Genomic DNA, 24822 nt, shown 5'->3' on the forward strand with positions numbered 1-24822 from the left:
ATGGCTGAGCATGAGATGAGATGGGACAACTATAGTCACATTCGTTGTACAGTTTAGGAAGGTTGTCAGAACTTTAATCATTTCCACGGGAATGATCCACTAAGCTAGGAGAGGCAGTCATTCATTACATAGGTAAACATGACATTTTTACTGTAATAATAATATACATGTAGTAATTTGTACTTGTGATGAGGGTTCGTATAAGAAAATAAGTTTATAAAGCAAAGTTGCTTTCATCCATGACACCAATTCCTCTGCCATTGAAGTCTGAAACTTTTGCTGCTTGATTATAAAGTGCTGCTAATGTCTTGTTATATCTGAACCTTTCTTTTGTCTTGTCAGCTGGTCTGGGAGAATTTCGGATACGAGACTTGAATGATGAGATCAACAAATTACTGAGAGAGAAGAAGCACTGGGAGGAGAGAATAAGGGAGCTAGGGGGTCCTGACTATGAGGTATGAGCTATGACATTTGTGATATCTCTTGGCTACATGATTTTCAGGATCCATCTATCTATTATTAATGTTTTAATGTTGGTTAAAAAATAATGTGTGGTTTGTTTTTTGTATTGCCTGGAATGTCCTGAATCTATCAAGATACATACTTCACTTCAGAAAAATGGCATATGAAATGTCAGGTTGTATTTTAAAATGGAGTGAATTTATTCTTAGCTATAAATGTCAGAGAGCATGAGGAATGAATCCACTTTACTTCATGATCAAGTGAAATATCCAATGAGAATTTTCAGTTGTATGAAACCTTGAAGGTAACCCTTTTGTTAAATAGTTATTCTTTCTTTTTTCCAGAGAGTTGGACCAAAGATGTTAGACCAGGAGGGCAAAGAAGTCCCTGGTAATAGAGGATACAAGTAGGTGTCAGTTTGTATATTTGTAACAAAACTCCCAGTGGTAAAAGATTAGTCTAGATAGTTTGTTCTGTTTGTTTCTTCTATTGTACCAATCAACCAATACAGTCAAACCTGTCTATAGCGGCCACTCAAGGGACTGCTCAAAATTGGCCACTATATAGAGGTGGCCACTATAGAGAATATGCTAATTAATTGACCACAAGCAATACGTTACACATGGTTTTAGTACCCACTGATCTTTATTCACATAATACAGTACTGTACATGTACTGCAATGATTTTTACACTATATGTATTAAGAAAACAAAACATATAAAAAGTTTTAAATGTTCTACAGTTGATATTGTCTGAAGAGACCGGTATCATATTTCGTTGATCTTTCGTCTTGTATCCTTTGATACTTCGCCGTCCGTGTGTTCTCGCTCGCGCTCACACGTCAGATTCGCCCATTATGCTAATGTGGTACTCACAAGAAAAGTCACGTCATTTTAGACTTATCTCTTAATAAATGTAAGAAAACAATCCACCATAGTCTGAAGTTCATATCATTTTGTCTTTGTAACAATTTATTTAGAATGTTTTTGTAATGTAAATTAACATCAGCGATAGTGTATACATGTATTAGAACGTAACTTTGCCACAATTTACCTCCGTAATAGTGGTGTCGTCTATTGACCTTATATGACCTCGTTTGTCAGCCAGTTTAGGAAGTTTTGTTTTGAAAATAAGTCAAAGAGGTTTTAAATCCGGCGTAGGGTGACGATACGGCCGCTGTATATGGCCGAACGCGTGCCGAAACATAGATCAGCGGTCCGCGTGGCCGTAATCGGCAGTGTTTTTGTACCTGCGGGACCGGAAATCGTGTGGCCGTGGCCGCGTTGGACAGGTGGCCGCTAAGCCTATTTCTTAATCATTACGAATCCAAGGGACCGACAAAAAGTGGCCACTATGGGCAGGTGGCCGTTATGCAAAGGTGGCCGCTAATACAGGTTTGACTGTATTGCCAAGGAGCTTTTATATTACAAATAGTTGCAAGATAGAGTCCATTCCAAGTCACCATGAGGGTTTTTAGGTGATATTTGTAATAAGTCTGAATTATTTTGAATAAAAGAATATCTAAACCACAATAATTAAATTATTTTCAAAGAAATGACTAAGAAAATACTCATCTATTTTAATTCCTTTGAACATTTTAGAAACGTTTTGAAGGTAACTGTGCAGAAATATCTTTATTTAGAATAATTGTGAAACCTCTGTGTGATTCTACAAACTATTAATTATTTTTATCATAACTGCTTTATAATCCACAGTGTTCTTCCCTTCATGCTGAAGTTCTGAATGACTTTTAGCACAAGTTCCCATTGTTTTCCTGTAACACATTCTCTGCTTCCCATTTTGCATCAGATATTTTGGAGCAGCAAAGGACCTTCCAGGAGTAAGGGAACTGTTTGAACAAGAACGTAAGTCATTATATTTCAGCCATACCACAGGTATACCACTTCTTCTTTCTCCTTTCTCCTGTCAAATCTTCAAAATGCATTATCTCCATCGTTCCTGGACCGCAAAACTAGAAATTTGGCACAAGGGTAGACTGGGCCAATACTCCCAGACTTTTTTTCATTTTTTTCATATCTGCCCCTAAAATGATTTCATTGAGTTTTTTTTTGGTCTTTTTTGGCCTGTGCCCTGGGATGACCTGAAATTTTGCACAAAGGTGCCTTGATTATATGCCCACACAGATTCAATAACAGTTTTGGCATACAGTACAACAAAATGCTAAATTTTGCAATTTTTTGGCCAAAAACTTTTTTTGACAAAAAAAGTACATCTTTGTATCCTGTACCCTGGTTTTACAACTGAATGACCTGAAATTTGGTATAGGAGTGCCCTGCACAAATGTGCACATGGAATCACACTTTTGGCAATCAGTATAATAAAATGCTTAATTTTGCGATTTTTTGGCCATTTTTTATTTCATTTTTTTTTTTTTAAGTACATTTTTGTATCCTGTTTTATTTACTACCACTGCCGCACCACGTGGTGAGCTATGTCCAGTATCAGGGTGAAGTGCACGAAGTTAGGGTGTACGAAGTTGTACGAAGTTGTACTAAGTTACAACCGTTTCCCATTGGCTTTGATGCTATATCGGGAGTCACAGATGACGTCAAAACATTTATTGGATGACGTAATCTAACTTCGTACAGTAGGCAGGGTAGGGTGTCAAGTGTACGAAGTTGTCCGAAGTTGTGCAAAGTTACGTGACGTCATCTAACTTCGTACAGTAGGCAGGGTAGGGTGGCATGTGTGCGAAGTTGTCCTAAGTTGTGCAAAGTTACGTGACGTCATCTAACTTTGGACAGTGGGCAGGGTAGGTCAACAAGTGTGCGAAGTTGTCCTAAGTTGTGCAAAGATAAGTTACGACATCTAACTTTGGACATTGGGCAGGGTAGGGCGGCATGTGTGCGAAGTTGTCCTAAGTTGTGCAAAGTTACGTGACGTCATCTAACTTTTGACAGTGGGCAGGGTAGGTCAACAAGTGTGCGAAGTTGTCCTAAGTTGTGCAAAGTTACGTGACGTCATCTAACTTTGGACATTGGGCAGGGTAGGTCAACAAGTGTGCGAAGTTGTCCTAAGTTGTGCAAAGTTACGTGACGTCATCTAACTTTGGACAGTGGGCAGGGTAGGTCAACAAGTGTGCGAAGTTGTCCTAAGTTGTGCAAAGTTACGTGACGTCATCTAACTTTGGACAGTGGGCAGGGTAGGTCAACAAGTGTGCAAAGTTGTCCTAAGTTGTGCAAAGTTACGTGACGTCATCTAACTTTGTACAGTAGGCAGGGTAGGTCAACAAGTTAATTAATACATAGTAAAAACTTATATATGTGTAAATAAGATACACACCACTCACGCATATAAACAAATAAAATATAGATGCACATTAATCAGCACAAAATCAATGTTCATGCAATGTAAAAAAATTCATTTATTTCAATTTTTTGTCTTTTATTTCTCCTCTTAACGTTCGTTTTAACAATGCACACAAAATAATTTAAGTTCACTCTTAATATTATATTTCCCTTTTTTTACGTCACTTCTAAATACAAGTACCTGAAAACATCTCCCCTATCTACTTATAAACTACATGTATTGCAGTCATCTTTCACTACTTTGTATCATAAGAAGTAGTAGAGTCTAGTTGTTATTTTATTCCTTGTAATTTAACAATTAATTGAAGTACTTCCACCATTTAGTACAGAAGTATGCCATTTTCTGCCTGCACGGTCACACCCCTTTTACATAGAAAGACTGTTTAAATTGATCTCCTTTTATTGGTTGTCAGAGCAAAGTCGTTGTCATCGTCTGCATCACATAGTGGAGACAGCAGCGTTGAAGCGGCGCACAGCTTCCTTTTCTCTCCCCCGATCACATCGTTTGCCTCAATGGACTTATTCATGTCTTCTTCTGCTTCGCTGTGTTTTAATTAAAAAGAAATTGTCACTCACTAATGCCAACGTTAATTGTTGTCGTCGCTATTTATCGTTTCACGATTCATTTAATCATCTCATCAATGCTATCTTTTCGAAGACAACGCTAACACTAAACTAAACAAAGCAATAGCAAATAATAAAATCAGGTAAACAACATTAAGTAGCTGGTCATTTTAACTACTTTATATTAAGAATAGCGTATAATAAATAATCCTTATGGAAACAGATTTCGACGCAAAAATGATCAACATCATCGCAATTCTGTATACATTAAAAAATCAATTTTCCGCTTACCTATCATCATTGATCCCCGCTAATAGATGTTTAGAAAGAATAGAACAAATGAAATAAAAGCAGCCGTGGCGCAATACAGAGATTGAAAAACGACACCATTCTACGAACGCATTCCGGGTTCGAATTTCAAAAAAACACCTGAGCAAATGACGTAAATGTCTGTTGGTGACATTAAGCAAAAGAATGTTCGACAAGGTATGGTTCTAGAAATGACGGTTGTAAATTTTGAACATATAACGTTATATCTACATTGAATCAAACGTTTGATTTGAAACAATAAAAAGGTGTTAAGAAGTAAATCTACCTGTTGGCAGACAGATGGCTGTCCACAGAAGAACATTTTCCCTCCATTTGGTGTCAGGTGGAGAGACTTGTGCATGGCTTACAGCAAAAGCCGCGACCGTGATAAGGCTATATAAAACAGCCACCGTTAGCACGCACAAAACAGATGCAACAGCACAACATCCCTGTGAAGAATAAGACAAATCTTAATAAAGATAAGTAATCTGCATTCTGATAAAAAAATCTGTTGTTTTGTAAGATGTAACTTCTAAAGAATATAAGATTTATGAATCAAAAGTCAGAACTCAAAACATATCAAGGTGCGATTAATACGACTAACCCACCTGAACAAATTCTTCCGGAAAATCCTTCCAGTCAAAGTCGACTCTCCAGGACGAATGGAGATCTGTAGCCTTCAACGATTTACTGCACGACATGATATGATATAATATTGTTCGTAATTCCCCCGTTAAAAAAATCTATTTCGTCAAAGACACGGACTAAAAAGTAGCCGTGGCGACTTCATCGCCACACGGTTTCAAACTGTTAGACTGAAAAACGACACCGTTCGAAGAACGCATTCCGGTTTCGAATTACGAAAACACCTGAGTTAGTGACGTAAACGTCAGATTGTGACGTCTAAGAAGATGAGAACATTAGAAAAAAGGTTCTAGAAATGACAGTTGAGACATTTGAACGTAACACAGAAAACTTGTAGACGCGTAGTGAAGTATATGTATCGCCAAAGTCATGCTAGGCGACATCTTCCTAGGAATACGCGACCTGATCAGTACACCCGGCTGACTGTCCAAAGTTTAGATGACGTCATGGTTAGCGTGACGTCATAACTTCGGACAAGTTCGTACAACTCCGTACACCACCCGGCTGACTGTCCAAAGTTTAGATGACGTCATGGTTAGCGTGACGTCATAACTTCGGACAAGTTCGTACAACTCCGTACACCACCCGGCTGACTGTCCAAAGTTTGGATGACGTCATAACTTCGGACAAGTTCGTACAACTTTGGACAACTTCAGACATCTAACTTAACTTAGGACAACTTCGTGCATTTCACCCTGATACTGGACATGGGTGCACGTGGTCTGCATGTTTTGTTCAGAGTATAGAAAGATTAACCATTTGAAAAGTTGTATTTCAAAAATACTTAAGAATGTTGTAAAACTGTCTCCTTTAGCCCCAGCCCCTCCAAGAAGAACTAGGGCAGAGCTGTACAAGGAGGTTGATGCAGACTATTATGGGTACCGTGATGAAGATGATGGTGTGCTGGTCCCACTGGAACAAGATCTTGAGAAAGAAGGTTAGATGCCAGGAAGAAGTGTTTTATTCATTTACTCTCCCAATAGTTTGTCCTATTGTATCCTACACGCAGTAAACCTAAACACCCCAAACAACCTCAAACGGCTTTAATATGTATTGTACATGGGCAACAACCTTGTATGGTGCTCTGAATACATTGTTTATGCATTTGTAAATTTAAAAATGCAGCAAGTCCTAAGTATATTAGAGTCATTTGAGGTTGTTTGATGTGTTTAGGCAGACCCTCCTAGAGGCTCCTACACAGATCTTCTATGCAGTAGAGTTGAACGGTGTAAAGAGAAGGGATGAAAAAGCTGCAAAACATATTATCGGGTACATCTGTCAATAACTCTTTTTTCTAAAATTCAATTGTACAGAATTATTTTCAGGATGATAGTCTAGTGCCTCTAGTACTGTTAATGAATATTTTGTGACATATTATATGTATATAGATTCTATGTGATATTTCTCTATGTCAGTGGAATATAGAATCCGAACCTTAAATGTGATGTGTATTTGTGACTCAGTTGTAGCTGAGACAGTGGCTGAGTGGAAGTCCCAGAAAGAGGCAGGGCTGCTGAAGGATGTGGAGGAGGAGGAGGACATCTATGCTGTGGAGGAGGAGTCAGATGAGGAGGAGACAGGGGAGAGTAAAATGTAGGAAACAGCTAGTTTTTGTTCGTACCATATTATCAATATGTTAAGTGGTGAAAAGTTTTCAATAATCATAAATCATAATACATTTCTGAAGAGTAGACAAATAGCAAAATGTTTTACAAGGTCCCTGACAGGGCTTTGAATATTGTTCTACCCCACCCATTGTTTGGGAGCCCATGTTCTTAAATTTCATTTTGATGTACGAAAATACATTGGAATCAATTTCATGAGGTTAAGATTTTTTTGGACGGATGGAGCTGATTTTTTTTATCCCAAGATGCAAGTTTTGTTGTCTCAGTACAGTTCTTGAGACATCCCCAATCTCTGAAATTCAAAGAGTGGATACATAGGACATGTATATTGATCAATCCATGCCTGCATGCTTCTTCAAAGTTTTCCCATAACAATGTACAGTAGTGCTAGAAGCTGTCTAATTGCACAGCCCTTTGCCAGTGTATTTCGTGCAATTTTCCAGGTGTTACACCAACGCAAAGTTATCCAGCTGGACTGCACCGGTTTGGGATTTTGGGATTCCATGCAATTGACAGAAGTGTGTGATAATCCGTTTGCATTGTGCAATTAGCTGACTTCTACTGTACCACTGTCTCTTCACAGGGAGACAGAGGAAGGTCAGCAGCAGTTCATCGCACACGTACCAGTTCCATCCCAGAAGGAAGTAGAGGAGGCCCTCCTCAGAAGAAAGAAGATGGAACTCCTTCAGAAATATGCCAGCGACTCACTCATGGAGCAGAGCAAGGAGGCAAAAACTCTCATGGGATTATGAACGCCACAGTCTTCACATATGTATGGGTAGCTTATATGACTGGGACAGATTATTTTGTACATAATATTTTTTATACTAGTAATGTGCCCATCATAAAGTAATGATAAATGTGATAACTGTAGTGAACAATAAGCAATATCATTAAGCAAGAAGACCTGAAGTTGAACACTTTTTTGTGTACATGCCTCTGTGTGTGTAACTTTAAGTATGAAAGCAAACAAATAAGACCTTTGTGACTGAATGACCAGCAAAGTATATGATGAATGACTTATGTTAAATATTTTGAGGTTGAAAAACACCAACAGTGTATATTGTGCTGTGGTCAGCACCATTGATATGCTAGTGTTGCAGGTGGATGCATTGTGACACTTGACAAGAAATGCTTGTACATGTATATGACAGCAGATCTAGATGTACCAATGCTCGACATTCCATTTTTGTATTAGTAGTAGCTGTGTCTTCTGAATAGTGGTATCAATTCTGTTAACAAGAAAAGAAAATGGTTGTATGTAACTTAACTGTACTAGTGTAGTTAGGTCTACAAGTCATGATTCAACTACAGTTTGTAGTACAAATGTACAAAACCTTTTTTGTTTTTCATATGGCTGAAAACTTGTTTGATCAATCTTTTCCTTCACATATTAAGCTTTATCTCTTGTACTTGTTTTTTGTACTCTTCCAAAACAGCTGAACCACTTGTGTGTTGTTTATTTGCCTTACACTTACCCTGCAGATAGCAGAGTCCAAAGTTGCATGTGTAGAATCTGACCTTACTAGGTTGCACTTGGTTTGGCCAGTAGGTCACATGTCATTGTGATGTCACCACAAGTTTTCCAAACACAGTATGATTGTTACTAAATACTTCCAAGAGCCAAATTACTCCAATTATTAGCCTGTAAAGAGAGAACCAGTAAAAGGCCAGAGCTACAAGTTTGGTCTCTTGTTTTGTACATGTGATAAACGTACCGGTATAGAGAATACAAATAAGGAAGGAATGTATACATACATATGTACTGCCCTTTGCTGGTCTCTATAGTGAAAGTAGAAAAGCTTCAACTCCTAAATATGTAGCCATGGAAGGTCCTGAGGACAGGAGCAGCTTGTAAGAGATGAAAATTAATCTAAAATGTTTGTTGTTATCTTACAAAACACATGAAACAAACTTTCGGAATTCTGTCGTAAGTCTTTATGACAATGAGCATGAAATTAAGTTTCGAACAGATGATATGATTTCTTTAACGCACTAATTACTGGATGGCGTAAGCTTAGTAGCATCAAAGATGTACCTAACATGCTGACCTCCCAAATATGAGTGAAGGTCACTTGTAATGATGACCTTTGCAGATGGTTATACTTAGAGCTCGTGATGCGATTTGAAATGCACTACTTCCAATTATGACTACAATTGAAAGGTTGTATCCATACATGTATTCAGTTGGCTGAGAGCCTGAGACTATAACCCTAGTGCAGTTTCTCTGTCAGTCTTTGATATAAATGGTTGCCAAGAGAACAGCAATTTCTATGTATGCACACAGTGCAACTTGGACATACATGACATGGCATCCTTCCATGACTACACTCCCAGTATGGTTTTATCCTGTTATATAGCATATCACCGGCCTTGGCCTTTGCAAGCTTTGTGGTTTGGCAACCAAAACCTGTAGTCTATATAGAACATGAGGAGTGCCATTTCGGCTATCTCCATATTCTGACACAGAGGGGCCTTTCCTAGATTTTGGAGGACTGTAGTACGGGCTCGACGAGTCCCGCGTCACTATTACGTGAAGCTGCCTTACTGTGTTGTGCCATTTCTGTCATCAAAATAGGCAACCGTGTTAACGTCATACCTCTGTCACCTACGTCATACTGGATAATAACAGTGGTTATGTCGGTGGCCAAAACAGCCCTGGGGCTGTCGCTGAGTTAGGCTCGGAAGCAGACTGCTGCAGAGCTTAGTCCTTGGTTTAGTGGAGTCAAAAAAATACTGATTCTGCTTCAGTTGCTTAAATTGAGTATTGATACTGTCATTTGATATTTTTGTATAACGCACTGTTAACACATTACTGAAATTGCTGTTCAGGTGGAAGCTAGTTTATCTTGACACCTCTGCGTGCACTGGACTGGTGTAGAGGCTATTAAAGGCAGGATGCCCTAGATCGCACCCACAAAATCCGTGCGTCACGTCCTGCATGGGCGTAGTCCACGTACTCACGCTCTGATTGGTCAACCTGCTGCGCACACCCCCATCTTTGAACACTCTGATTGGTCAGTTTTTGATCGAACTTTAATTTACATTTTCCCGCACATGAAAAGACACAACCAACCACTAGTTACTATTTTGTAGGTTGTAACCAACCAAATTTGAGGGCAAATATAGATTCTGCTCCGTGATTGGTTTAAATCCAAGAGCTGCGGGTAGACCAACCGGTGACTCGTCTTTCGCAAACTCCGGCGTCCGGCTCGGTCCAGAGTTGATCACATCTTCGCCGGTGAAAAAATGGCAACAAGAACCCAATTTCCTCGTCTTCTACAAGACGGAGTGAGGCTTCTACGCTGCGAAAGGAATAGCAACAGAAATAGTAGAAGATTCAATCATCATATACCTCAGGTGAGTGGAGAGAAACCGGCTATTTGAAGGGCGATCGTTTGTTCTGTAACGTTACGTCTGTCGTGACTGAAAGGGAACTGCCTGTCAAAAATTATGATTTCCTCCCAGCACTGTCTGATTTCTCCTTGTGTCTGGCCATACAGAATCTTGTGATCGAACACTGTATAATTTCTGTGATATCGAATCTTGAGATCGTAGTGTGAAAATGATCGCGGAAAGTTAAACAAAATTCCCGATAAATCGGAGGAAAACGGTTGAACCGGGCCCAACCGGTTTGACATACTAGTAATTAAGCGGGAGCTAAAACTCCGCGCATAATTTTCCTGGTGCTATTTACTTTGATTTAGATCGTCCAAATACTTGGAAAACGCACAAAATGTCGGCAAATCGGTCGTGCCAGTATCAATACAGTTATATAACATGTATATTTGTTCCTTGATTGCGGAAACAATCTACAGTTTCCTGGATGTTGATGTTTACAGTGCACCCGTTTTCCTGGTAAAAAATTGACCGGCTTTCTCCGGAATGGCGAAGCCATTTCTCATGTAAATTTACAACGAAGAAATAATCGGTGTCGCGCATAATTTGTACAGTCATTATGTTAAGGCGTGTCTGTCTTACCTGTTCACGTGCCTTTAGTATGATCCCAACATGACTACCGTGTTGACATCTCAGTGTAAACACATGTGAACCTTTTGGACAAGGGCGTGATGTAACGGTGACATAGTCGTTTTTTTTGCCTTAAAATATGAAATTTTATCAGTTTAAAATCAAAGGAAAGGTGTGAATCCCAAGGGAACACAGTGGTTCAACTAGTTGTTCTACAATAGATAGAGCCATGAAAGAACACCCCATTATGTACAACTACAAGGCTCTGGACAGACCACATAAACCAACCATGTCGGTATGCTGACCGAACAGAATGAGGAGCGGTTTCAACTGGAGCAAGACTCCTACCTAACCGAAGACTCTACTCTACTCTACTCTACTCTACAATTTGAAGGGTAGATTTGGCAGGTAACTGTTGTACCAACACCAAAGATGAAAGTGAAACATGAGGAAGTAGTCCCAAGCCAGAGAATTGTAGAGCTGCCCAAATTGGAGTCAACACTGCTAGTCTGCTACCATGCTGAAACTACTCTACTTTAGTCTCTACTCTGCTTAGAGCATAATGTTGACCAAGGGAACACCTGTAAGGTTGCTGGCAAATTTGTAGGAAAAGTGAAAATCTTGTGTTTGCATTGCTGCCAATTCTGACAATCCATTTACTGGTTGTATCTGGTCATGACTCATGTAGGTAAGTGGATGACCAGTTGGGTACAGTGTTTTCTACCCTTGGGGATACTGTCTTCCCACTGATAGATCTGCTTGGAGATTACCGCTTGTATTTCTCAACCTGCCTCAGGCATAACTCAACAAGCAGGGCACAAACTTCCAATTTCTGAGAAAACCGGGAATGCAGCCAGGTGTGGATGAATTATAGATCCGCATTAATCATGATTATGAGTATATCCTGCTTTAAAAGTTAAATTACATTCAATGTCCATAACTTACTGTCAGAATGTGCACCTCCTTTGAAACTGACATGTGAGCTGTTCACTGCACAACTTATCCCAAATTCCCATCCATGCATTCCAAAGAGGATCAAGAACATGCCAAAAACTCAAGGATCAGCTCAGGGAAACAAACCAGTGCTGAATCATTCAATTTTTCAAAGCACGGAGCAAGCCTGCTTGTGTAGTTCTATTACTTATTGATATTAGTGAGCAATAGTTAAATTCTGAATTTACAACTTGGCACTACAGCCAGCGAATTGTATTAAATTGGCACTGAGGCAGGGGTGCTCAAAATGTATGTGCAGACTAGCACGTAGCACAGTATCTATGGGCAAAGTTCACTGGGGTTCATTCTCACTTTCCTGGTTGCTCCGGTTAGTACCTGTTGCAATATTTGTACACCTGAGAAGAAAGGTTGGTCAGGTGATCGAGCTATTCCGAGCTTCTTGACACCTGAGTAGCCCTGTATATAGTAGGCCCATGAAAGGGCTAGGAGGGAACCCAAATAGAGAGCATGAAAAGGGACAAAGGAGAAAAGGTGTTCAATGTCTAAGCAGGGGTGCAATTTGGGACTGCGTGTGTAACTTTAAGTTTAACATATGCGGTTATATATCATTCCCTAGCAAGTGTTTGAAGAAGTCTACTTATGTTTAACAACTGTTTCAGGGTAGCAGGTTTGCTTTAGACAGGGAAATACGGGTATGTACTGGAACCAGATGCTCAGGGACTGTGTGTTTTGTATCCGTGCCAACAATGCCATTATGCTTCTTCTGTGCTACCTGGTGAGGAGTTGCCTTGCATATTAAAACGTAATCCAAACCAGACCAGTGAGCATTGTTACAATATGAATGCAAATCAATGTAAAGACTATTTGGTCATAATTGATAAAGTGGCACTGTTTCGTGTCCCATTTAATTCAGTAAGACTTTCATGCATACTATTAGTGTTAAACGTACAGTTGTTATAAGATATTTGTTGGGTCAGCTTTGGGTGCTAAGATTGTTTACTAGCTTCATGAAGAAGAACAGCATTTCACCCAGAAAGTTGAATACAATGAATGAAGCATTTTCTGGAGATATACAGCAACAGTCTTCAGTAGGCTTGGTAGTTAAACCAGTTCAGCTGGGTATTATTACTAGTGGAAAATTCCACCCAGGGGTCATTGACCTGGCAGTATTACCCTGACCCAATACTTGAGCTAGGTAGTACTTAGGCCTGTTGTGATTGGCTAGGAAAGTAACAACTTGGCCTGAAGTTAACATGCAAAAGTCAGCTTGAATCAGTGTGGAAAATGTTGCAATGGAATGCCAAAAAGTTCAAACAGTGCCCTCATTAAGTACCATGATACCAATAAAACAATGCTTTTCTTTAACTTTCTGGCTGAAAAAATACTACTGCGAAGGTAAGTCAACTTAGGCCTAGGAAAAAAATGTTGTGTTTTCCTTTTTCAGTCCTGAAGAAAATATGTTTTTCTTGTAATCTTTTTTTGGGCTGGCCAAAACTCAAGTGATGCATATTACAACACACATTAGTTGAACAAAGTAAACTGAAATGCATGAGGATACTTGTCTTTCAATGTCACACTATAATTTTAATCTAAAAGATAACATTTATCCTTCATTTGATAGGAAAATCAGTGTTTTTACTTCAATGGGAAGCAGGCAGAATGAAAATGTGGGAGCTGTGTGACTCCACTGCCCTGGCCCCACAAAAAGTCGAGGCCTTACTCAGAGTAGTTGTTCAAGTACTACTCAGACCAAGGACGTCCTTGCTAAGACAAGGCCATATATATTTCTGGTCATTACTGGTTTAAAATGCTTGCTTCTTAGCATGAAAAATGCAGTTCTGACTGGACAATTTGTGGTCAGCACATCTGTTGGTGCACATTATGGGCCCAAAGGTCAATACATGATGGTGCTGTCATGGTGGCTATATTCTCTGCATTGGAATGTTGGAATGGGGGAGGGCATACTACCCTGATGTGTTCTAACATTTTTGTCCAGCTTGTGCCCAGGCCCCTTGTAACCTGTACGTATATCTCCACATAATGTTGTTGACTTTGGCACCTTCCAGCTTGTATTTGTTATTATTCTGACACTGTGACAGTGAAAATAATTCTGAAAATTAAAGCATTTTGAAGTTATAAACAAGTTGCCTCAGGTAGAGCGACCATCAAGCAATTGCAAAACAGATGATAAATAAATTTCGAAACTGAAGCTTTGTCATGTATTGTTATTCAGTTCACCAACCCCATCTGACATTTTCATGTAAGAACTCTTTGTCTAAACAGCATTACCTATTTCTTTCTCTCCAGGATCCCCGTTTTGGGCTCCTGTTTGACATTGATGGCGTCCTCACCCGTGGAAGAACGCCCATCCCCGCTGCTAAACACGCCTTCTCCAAACTTGTGGACAGTCAAGGACGGTTCAAACTGCCAGTAGTGTTTGTAACCAACGCAGGGAACACCTTACGGCAGAACAAGGCTCGCCAACTGTCCGAACTTCTTGAAGTGCAGGTGAGAAGATGATATGCTCTTACATATACAATTCACTGAAATTACAGAGCTCTGCTGTATAATTGTAATTGACTGTACAATGCAATAACCGTATTCTCATCATAACAATGTGATATGAATAATGACAAACATTGTAATACAGATAGTTTCAAACAATTCTACATTTGAATAAAGAGACTCTTTTTACACAACCACGGCTTTATTTTCACCGACGTTTCGGGTCAACCATCTGTCACCTCCCTCAGGGCAATTCTGACTGGTTCAGATTGTAACACAGCTAAATGTGTCACTGCTTATAGATGTGGCCACAAATGTGTCTAAGCAGTGACACATATTGCTGCAGTACAATGTGAACCAGTCAGAATTGCCCTGAGGAAAGTGACAGATGGTCAGCAAAATGTCGGTGAAAATAAAGCTGTGGTTCTGTAAAAAGAGTGAAGTTGCATACCGTAGCATTGCAGCACTTGTAGCAAATCCCTCATCCTGTGCCTTTACAAAGGGTTCTCACCGCCTGTGATTTAACATTCTTATCTTGTCTGTGCATCTTCCCCAGGTGGATCCAGAGCAGGTAGTCCTGTCCCACAGTCCACTCAAGATGTTCAGGCAGTTCCATGACAAACATGTCCTGGTGTCCGGGCAGGGACCCATCATCGAAATCGCCAAAAAGTATCCTTTCATCAAGAATCATTACTTACATTCTTACCCTCAGTGTTCATTTCTTTACATGACTAGTATACTTCTAGAAACTCATAAGAAGAGGAATTATTACTCATAAATACATTTATCGTTGTTAGCCTTGCATCTTTCATGACAGGGCTGATATGATTTAACCATAAACCTTGTTTGTTGCAAAATATGACAAAACAGATAGTGACGCTTCCATGCATCATTTTGTGTTTTGGAAACTGACTGATAACATTGTTGTATCAAATGTTGTTCACATGCAATAACATTGAAAGCTGATAGACTGATCCACATTTTTTTTAAAGTACAACTTCTTGAAGTCCGAGCACTTGTAAAAAATGGTATATCTTTTAGGTTCAGTTCTGTTGTTACCTTAACTCTTCTCTCAGCCTCGGTTTTACAAAGGTTACAGATGTTGACACACTACGGAACAGATTCCCTCTGTTGGACATGGTTGACCACAAGAGGCGTAAACACGCACCTTGTGCATTCGAGCAGTACTTCCCAAGGTGGGTTATTGAAGTGTGTCACTGTGTAGTGGTATTACAGGTTAGAAAGGGGAGAGAATAAGAGTACTGGGTCACAAAGGACACCAATGTATGGAAAGAAGTGCACCGCTGTACATGAAGGATTTAAAATGTACAAATAAGAACAGGCATGTTTTCATTAGTAGCTACATGTAGTTCAAATTACACAATAAACACTCTGTACACAAACATCGTTCAGCAGTTTTGAGAAGAGAATTTTGTTCTGTGGGTACTGAAATTGGGTGACCCCAATTGTTTGTTATCCTAACCTGTGTGACTCCTATGGTATTTAGGCCATTTCAGAAATGAATTCTGATAGTTCAAACTGTGGATGGACTTCACTCTATCAAGATAGCCAGCCCTTGTTTTGTAATGTTTGTGCATCTTGTGATTTTGGTAAATAATGTTACATAATTGATAAGTGCTTTGTGCATCTTGTGATTTTGGTAAATAATGTTACATAAGTCTTCCATGAGTGGACAAAGTCCACTAAGTGACCCCTGAAAAAGAGCTGAATGGTCAACATTTTGAAATGTCCTTGCAGGGACAGCCATTTGCCTTATTTGAACAGTGCTGATTTAAGACTGTTGAAGAATGTACTTTACGTGGAGAATGTGAAATATGAAATATTGGACTGTCATCATTATCGTTAATCCAAAATAAATTGTGGTCAAGCGCTAGCACTTGAAACTCATTTTTGCTGAGTCACTTTGGTGCAGTCAGAAAATATTTTGGGTGCACATTAGTGTCAACATGTAACATAGAATTTTCAGTCAAACTTTGCCACTCTTCATAGCTTGAATAAATTTTGAATGAAAGTTATGCAGCAAAGATATATCATTTTCAAATGTCAAGAATATACTGTTTATTAGTATGTGCGTAACCCTTCATAATATCTAGAGGCACTGGTGAACCTACAGTCAGAAATTTGGTGCACGTGCACCCAGTATTTCAAGTAACGAATGCATTGTTATTAAGTGGTTAAAGCCATACCCTAAATGTTGTTATTGTCATCTGTATCTTGAATTATAAGTTGCACTACATGTAGCTAAACATAGATATTTGAACATTAACTCGTTCAAGTTGCCAGCTTACCAGTATACCTCATTTGATACCCAGAAGCATTCACTGGCTGTGTTAAACACCTTTATTTTGTTTCTTACAGAATCGAGGCAGTCGTGTTGTTTGGTGAGCCTGTGAGGTGGGAGACAAACCTACAGCTGATCCTGGACGTGTTGCTGACGGACGGGCGGCCATGTTACCTTCCCAAGGAGGTGCCCGACCCCCACATGCCCATCCTGGCCTGCAATATGGACCTCATGTGGATGGCGGAGGCACCCATGCCAAGGTCAGCTTCAATGTCTCATCTCTCAACAAATTTTTTTGCTGTCAATTACAAGAAAAGGCATTGTTCTTGTGTAATGAAAAGCAGAAAATGTTCTTAGCTTGTACAAGCTGTAGTGTTCCAAGATTTTGTGATTGGATGAAACTGTAAAATGTTTTCTTTATAACAGTTCCTGCAGTTTGTAGCATAAATCTTTATAAAGAAACCTTCTTTACCACTCAGATAAGAAAGATTTGATACTTCAAATGGGCAAAAAATTTCATCTCATCCGTCTAAGGAATTTGAACTTCATGACATCAAATGTATATATTCCTAAGCTTAATATGGTTAAGTAAACAATGAAAATTAAGCTTAAAGTGGTCGAGTCAACAAAAAAATTAACACCTTGGGCTCTCAAACAATGAGTGGAATGGAAACTGAAGATTGTGCTGCTGTAGCTATAGCTTTTAATGCATTGTGTACTGTCGTCTAACTCACAGTCACACCAGTCTAACATGACACTACTGCTCACCTCGCAGGTTCGGCCATGGCATGTTCCTCCAGTGCCTAGAGTCTGTCTATAACAAGATAACAGGAAAAGAACTGAAGTACACGGGGTTGATCGGGAAGCCTAGCGACATCACGTACCACCATGCTGAACACGTGGTGGAAACACAGGCTCAACAACTGGGCCTCAAACAAGTCAGGACTATCTATGCCATCGGGTAGGTTGTAGCTTGTCATTGTTATATATCTTTCCAGATGTGGAGAAGTCTTTGTAGAACAGTCTATAGGAAAACTTTTTAAGACACATATTAAAGACGTAAATATTAAAGAGTCAAACTTTTGTGCTGGGTTTTTACTACACGGACTTCAGTGTCAAATTGCAATATTTTCAAAATGCTGTAGTTTGATTTAACTTATTAAGTCGACTTGATATCCCTAAATACCCAGTTTTTAACAACAACAGATATAGGTTACCCAGCGGATAAAGGGATTAAGTGTGCAGTTCTCAGGGAGCCAGATGCTTGAAATCCTCAGATTAAGTACATAAGAAGTCCTATAGCATCTGTTGTGATAGTGATTACAATGTCTGTTTTGTTCACTTGGACAGTGACAATCCCGAGGCAGACATCTATGGTGCCAACCTCTTCAACAAGTATCTGCAGAAGAAAGTAGCGAAGGCTCGGGCGAAGAAGGCGGCACAGAAGGCGATGCGGCAGGTGGAACTGGAGGGTACGGTCACCGCGGTCGTGGAGGAGGTCGGCGAGGACGTACCGGACGTGCTCGGCTGCGAGGCCTGCGAATCCATCCTGGTACACACGGGCGTGTACCGCCCCAACATGGAGGAGACGCAGGAACGGAACGCATACAGAGCCAATCACAACGGACATGTACATAGAGACTTTAAGCTCGATCCCGAGCTGAAGAAGCCGGCGTATGAAGCAGAAGACGTAGATGTTGCAATAGACATGATCTTCAAGGTAGAGAGTGCCCATTGACAGAGGCTTGGTGTCTGATGGCTTGAAGTATTTATTTGAAAACTTCATATCTATTCCCTATAGTACCGCACCATCTTCCAGTCCAATCAACACTCTTAAGTAGCTAGACCAGGGCTGTCCCCAGCTTTGATTTTTATTTTCTGTCCCACTCACTGTTAGGGAGACTGTGAGACTTTTAATCTGTTATTTCAAGCTTACAAAAATACATTTTGCCAATTTCATACTATGTGGTTCAGATTTTTCGGAAGGACATTGTGCAATTTTTTCCTTTCTAAGAAGCAAATTTCAGTCCCACTATGGAGGGATGGGTCCTGGAGACAGCCCTGGTCCAGGTACAGCTTTTAAAAGCTGTTCTTTTTGAAGAGTTCACTGAGGGACTGGAATTAAGAAATAATCATTGATATGACATGCAAGCTGCTCAAAATCTGCTAATATCTGGTTACTAAGTGAGGCAAGCAAAGAAAAGTATTTTTCTGACATTTGTAAAGAAGTAAAAAGTTGTTTTGCATCTCTAAGCAATAAGAAAAACACCGCACAGGCATTCAGTCTGACAGGTGTCAGTCCTTCGATAGATGCTTTAAATTCTGTATATTCTGTATATGTATAGCTACACTTTAAAGTCAAGTCTTCTGGCTGGTATATGTAAAGATCTTGTATATTACTAGTGATTACCTTTAAAATGAAGCGCTATCATTGAAAATATTCAGAGAGATCAAGTAGAATAGTGATTTTATGTTTTTGATTTAGATTGTCCAGTAGTAGATTCACGACTCACAAACTTGGGCCATAGATGAAAATATTGTAAAATGAGGTGCGTGGGTAATTGATGTTATGTTTTTATGAAGTATAAAAAGAAGATTTAGTCCTTGGAAAAAATGTACATCAAGTGATTTTTACAGGTTTTCCTTTGCCTTTTATTAGATTTTATTTTCATCTAATTTATAGCAGTTTAACAAGAAAGTGAAGAAAGATTTGGGACTCTATGCGTGATATCTTCTATCTCTAATTGTAATGTTGTGGACAGAGATAGAATTATAACATGGAAGGAGCATGGGTGCCAAATGTGGTGCTATGTTTGTATCATTAACCCTCTCTGTGTCAAAGGTCAAATACAAGGACCTGGAACAAGGAGGGTTACATTTACCAACAAAAAGGGCTGCATATTATTTTGAATGAAGTCTGTGTAAATTTGTAATCACAACTTGCCAGTGGTGCTGGGCACCTGACTGTTCATCTGCTGTTTCTGTTGTCTGTTTTTGTGTTTGCAATATATGAAGTCATATTTCATTTTGATATATGTATTTCAGAGCAAAATCAGAGTAAAATACCTCATCTATCTAAGTGTTAAGGTAATGTCACCTCGCTATGAGGTGGTTTAGAGTTAAGGAAGAAAAAATGTTATTGTTTGGTATTTTGTGAAACCTTTGGTTTGTAACTTTGTGAAGATCAGACTTTATGTAGGTTGTTTCTTGTCTGTTCATGGATTGGTATGTGCCTGTTCGAAAGTAAACGATATTAGTAGAAATATGATGAGTGTGTTTGTGTGTGTTACTTTGCGGCTCTTGCATTTTTTTCACCTGGATAAAGACCGAAGCTATCATTTACTATAAAAGGCAGATTTTGTTTTGAGTCAGTATCTCAGTTTGCCTATGAAATAACATTATTTAATCTGTCTTTTGAGTTTTTCTTTTTGGCTAATTTGGCATATTGATCTTCCATTGTTTTCTCATTAATGAATTAAAAAGTATGGTAGTTTACTAAATATTAATAGCTGGCCATGAAGGAATTCTAAATATAATTTTTTTTTTTTACAATCAGGATGATGTCATTGAGTTTTAGTGCCCCTAATAGATTTTTTTTCTGAGAGAACGTACAGCGCTTTGGTAACATTACATACCACTGCATTGAAACTGCTTTCCATGCAGAATGATCAAATCTAGACATGTAACGTTACATTTACACATATTGAATATTCTAGAAGATACATTTGTTTATTGGAAGATATGTGAGAACATACATTTTAGCTTCGATTATCATGCACATGAATAACAGTTTCATTGTATTTTTCTCTCAAAAATATAGTAGAGGCAATAAAACTTCATGACATCAGTTATCAATATTGAGTACAATACAAGATTGTAAGTTACTTTTATCTATCAAAGTTACCTTTGATGCAGCAGATTATTCACTAATTCTCCACAACTAAAATAACTCATGACATTGCCAACAATCCGGCAAACCTGCTCCTTATTTTTGTGTGTCAATGGCGTCATCACGCGAGTTGGAAAATAACAACATAAGAATAAAATTCTAAATACCATTTTACATTGATTATTTAAGAGCGACCCCTAGCAGTCGATGAAATAAATGCCGCAGACTGGTTGTAATGTCAAGTGCAGCTAATGTACCATGATATTCCAGCCTGTCTGCAGCATTTATTTCATCTACTGCTAGGGGTCGCTCTTAAATCGATATGCTTGTCGATATGTGTCACGCATGTAAACTAAAATTGCTATTCTTTTATGACCTATGTGGTCTTGTTTCATCATGGTGAAATTCTCTCACCTACTTGGTCTTTAGAGGTCATCTTCCGGAGGTCATCAAAATGGCGGACGCTCAGGCACGTGTGGAAGAGTCGGTCAAAACTTTGGTCACAGATATCGAGCGCGATTACATCCGAAAGATGCAGTCCAAGATGTTTAAATGTAGTGCAACATGCTGCGACGACAGCAGTGCAAGTATGGACGACGTGGGAAGGTGCGATCTCTTTAAAAAAGCCGAAAAACTTTGGATTGGGAGGGGGGCGCCAGATTAGAACTAGTTTTGATGGGATAATTTTTTGCCAAGACCGTTTTTAAGTTATTCTTAACTGAAAATATCATAATTAGGAAGGTATTCATCATGCATGGCATATTAAATACCCATAACATTTCTCATAAGTGAAAAGATATATAACGATTTGTATTTTTTGGTCGTGGTTGGGGTAGCTTTAAGTGATCATTTGTGACATCCAGTTTAGTTTGAGGGTGGATACTAGTAGGCACAGTTTACCCAGTCATTCCTGTAGTATCTACTAGTAATAGTCCCACTCCCTTGCCTGCAGGTGTATAGACAGATGTAGCCAGCCCCTGAGCCGGTCCCAGCAGCTGGTCACCAACGAGCTGAACGAGTTCCAGAGCCGGCTGCAGAGATGTGCCAGGACGTGTCAGGACCAGGTGGGGCAGATTTAGTCTCCAAGCAGAGGTTGGGTCACGGGGATTAGTGGTTGGGATTTTTTTACCTAACTCGCTCCCCTGAAGCCACTACTTATACCTTGATACCTTGATACTGCATCCAGGAGAGAAGGCTTCAGTCTGTTGTGTCCTGATCTTTGCTCTTCACATGACATACTTTCGACACTCCCAGTATTTGTCAAGCCTGGCAACTCTTATTCCCCAACCCAACCTCTGCTTGGAGAATAGGGTCAGATTACTGTAATATTAACATCTAGTATAAACTCTAATATACCCTAATACATTACCGACGTGGTCGCTTATACAAGTTTCACTGTATAAGAAACTGTAGAGGTTGAAGGAAAAAATCGTGGCCTTTTCCTATATGCCATCTCTTGCTATCACTCAGTATCAGCTGACAAAAAATAATTATTATGATTTTCCCCATCATCCTCTGCTTGGAGAGTAGGGTCAGATTAGTCTCTTTCAGAATCATCTATAACAGTAAATGCCTCTAACTTCATGTAGATTTAGACCCCATTCACACTCAGAAAAACGATTCGAATAAAACATGTTATCCGAATAAAACTACCCGATTCGAATAAAACTTAGCAGTATGAACGCTCCCAAATCACTTGGATTTCATCGATTCGAATCCCTCGCGATCCACCTTGGGGAGGTAGATAGAACTCCGGGAAGTGGATAAAACTGCGCCGCGGGGAGTCTCGATTCGTACAATTCGGCAGTGTGAACGCGCAAGTGGATAGGATTCACTTTAAGTGGATAGGATGCAACTTATCAAAGGTGAGTTTGCTCAATTAGAAGTTTTTCTGCCAGTCCGAGTCTGAAAATGTTCAAAGCACAATGTTGTTCCACCAATCATGGCTTCGCTCCCGCTCCCAGATCCTTCTATCTGCCGCTCTGGTGGCGTACATCTGAGCTGTACTACAACTAGCCCAATATGCAGAAGACTTTGTCAGTGAAACCTTCTCGCGATCAAAGACCGTCGATTGCGTTCCCTTCTACGACTACAGAACATTCTCCAGAGGAACAACAGCATCAAAAGTTGGTGGATTCCTGCCATTTTGAGCTGTAAGAAATGGCGCTACCCTTTGACCTCAACCTAATGTTTCATTCGGATAAGACTGAGGGCGCACTAATCGGATTGCCGAAGACGAGTGTGAACGCAATTTTGGATCGGATAGAATTTTTTTTTATTCGGATAAATGTTTTATCCGAATCGTTTTTCTGAGTGTGAATGGGGTCCTAGTTCAACTGTAGCCTGATTGAATCTCGCTTATAGCAGTCCGCCCAAAATCTGCCGGCCAGTTACAGTCCTTGACAGCAGAGTTTGTGTTACTAGTTCAACTGTAGGGAGGAAGTGGGGTAATGTGAATGGAAAGAGCCAATAATTTTCGCAATGGTTTTAAGTTTGCTTTGAAGAAATCACCTTGAGGACTTCAAATGATAAACCACCACAAAACTTTCAATATTTTCAGTATTGTATTAGGTGCAACAAATGATAAACCACCACCAAACTTTCAACATTTTCAGTATTGTATTAGGTGCAACAATGATCTCCGTCAGCCAGCTAACTCCTGACATACTCTGTACCCAAGAAAGAGGCCTGTAGTTTTGTGGTTTCAAAACTGTGGGAATATTAGTTTAGGGGAAGAATATCAGATAACAGCAGGCTGATTTGAGCTTATGATCAATAGATAAAGGTTCACACAAATGTTTGTTTTTTTCTGAAGTTTTTTTTTTTTAATCTTTGTTTTTTGCTGAAGCCAAAAAGACTATAGATGCCAATAAACAACTGCTATGCTGCTAAAGAATTAATCATTACGTAGGGTGTTCAAGCCATTTGCATTTAAAGACCAATCAAACTCCACTACTGAATTTGATTCAAAGATTTCTTGAAGACTCTTCTTCAGTGTCACCAATGAAGCCAGTTGTTATGAAAGATTTTTAAGACTACAGATATGTCCATATTAAAGATGTGTTGTTTACCTGTCTCAGGTGCAGGACAAGATGAAGGCAGGTAACACAAACCAGGCGGAGCTGACAGGAATGATGGAGCAGTGTATCGGCAGGTGTGCGGACACACACCTCAGTCTCATACCTGACATCAAGTCTCGACTAGTTAGGAGTTTACAGGCAGAGATGAATCAATAGTCCTTTACCCCCAGAACCTCTGCATACTTGTATAATCATTTACACTTTGCAGTTTATTTGATAATTAGAGATGTATTGTGTGAATCTGAAGGTGTGCAGACACACACCTCAGTCTCCTACCTGACATCAAGTCTTGACTAGGTAAGAGTTTACAGGCAGAGATGAATCAATAGCGAGGTCTCTTTTACCCTCAGAACCTCTGCATACTTATATAATCCTTTACAGGTTTTTTTTTTCATAGAAATGTAGTGTGTGAATGTGAAAGTGTGCAGACACACACCTCAGTCTTCTTCCTGACATCAAGTCTTGACTAGTTAGGAGTTTGCAGACAGAGATGAATCAGTAGCAAGGTCTCTTTTACCCACAGAAGTTGTGCATGCTTGTACAAAATGTATAACAGGGTTGGACAAGTCCACTAGCCCGATTGTCCAGGCATGTGAAAGTGCTGATTGGGCAAGTACATGTTCTATCCCACTTGTCCGATAGGACAAGGAAGATTTTTCCATTGTTACTTTTAACAGTCATGGCATCAAGTCATGGTCAACATAGAAGAATAGAGCCAATAATGAAAGAATTCTATTTTAGGAAGTGAAAATACATACCTTGGTACCTTGAGGTAGATAAATGCACAGTAAAATTTTCAGGCAAGTGAAAATTTGGTGGGCAAGTAAATTCTTCATGTACTTGCCCGATAGGACAATTGAATTTTAGAAAACTTGTTAAACCCTGTATAATTCTTGATAGTTTGTTAGTTGGAGATATAGTGTGTGTGAAACTGAAAGTGTGTTGTGCATACAGATATACAACCAAGTAAGGTAGTGAGTGTATTTGAAGGAACAATAACTACAGAAAAATTAAATTAAAAAAAACTAAAAAACTAAATTAATGCAATTTCTGTGAAGTATTTTGTGTAGGTAAGCAATTTTGAGTGAGGTAGCAGGATATAGCAGGTTAGTATAAAAAATTTTATGTCTCAGGGAAATGAAATGATAAGTGTCAGAGTGGTAATACTTAAAAGTTAGTTTGTATTGG

General features: G+C 39.4%; 4 protein-coding genes across 5 annotated transcripts; 3 read left to right on the forward strand and 1 right to left on the reverse strand.

Annotated features, from left to right (window-relative positions):
• Positions 1–342: 342 nt before the first annotated feature.
• On the forward strand, positions 343–7763 carry LOC118416748 (pre-mRNA-splicing factor ISY1 homolog; the record flags this gene model as incomplete). Its single annotated transcript, XM_035821978.1, is given in 6 exon segments — positions 343–455; positions 807–868; positions 2273–2328; positions 6125–6247; positions 6774–6903; positions 7519–7763. Coding segments are annotated over 6 exon segments (653 nt in total), but the record flags the coding sequence as incomplete, so codon positions are not given.
• Positions 4065–5852, reverse strand: LOC118416749. 2 transcript variants are annotated; one of them, XM_035821979.1, is made up of 4 exons: positions 5274–5852; positions 4952–5114; positions 4648–4666; positions 4065–4335 (listed from the first exon to the last, which is right to left on the reverse strand). In XM_035821979.1, the coding sequence occupies exons 1-4, from the start codon at positions 5364–5366 to the stop codon at positions 4176–4178; spliced, it is 435 nt and encodes a 144-aa protein (XP_035677872.1). In that variant the 5' UTR covers positions 5367–5852; the 3' UTR covers positions 4065–4175. The 2 variants fall into 2 exon arrangements, 1 of the variants encoding a protein (XP_035677872.1); XR_004831257.1 differs by lacking the exon at positions 4648–4666 and having other exon boundaries at positions 5274–5845.
• Positions 7764–10073: 2310 nt separating the features above from the next.
• Positions 10074–19933, forward strand: LOC118415146 (haloacid dehalogenase-like hydrolase domain-containing 5). Its single transcript, XM_035819515.1, has 7 exons — positions 10074–10295; positions 14166–14366; positions 14920–15032; positions 15440–15559; positions 16743–16925; positions 17441–17626; positions 18016–19933. The coding sequence occupies exons 1-7, from the start codon at positions 10185–10187 to the stop codon at positions 18401–18403; spliced, it is 1302 nt and encodes a 433-aa protein (XP_035675408.1). The 5' UTR covers positions 10074–10184; the 3' UTR covers positions 18404–19933.
• Positions 19934–20962: 1029 nt separating this feature from the next.
• Positions 20963–24649, forward strand: LOC118415147 (protein FAM136A-like). The gene is made up of 4 exons (XM_035819516.1): positions 20963–21160; positions 21507–21618; positions 23635–23790; positions 24137–24649. Exons 1-3 carry the CDS (start codon positions 21009–21011, stop codon positions 23788–23790), a joined length of 420 nt encoding a protein of 139 aa, XP_035675409.1. The 5' UTR covers positions 20963–21008; the 3' UTR covers positions 24137–24649.
• Positions 24650–24822: the final 173 nt, after the last annotated feature.

The sequence above is a fragment of the Branchiostoma floridae genome, chromosome 5, assembly GCF_000003815.2.
Source record: "Branchiostoma floridae strain S238N-H82 chromosome 5, Bfl_VNyyK, whole genome shotgun sequence".
Classification (NCBI taxonomy): domain Eukaryota; kingdom Metazoa; phylum Chordata; class Leptocardii; order Amphioxiformes; family Branchiostomatidae; genus Branchiostoma; species Branchiostoma floridae.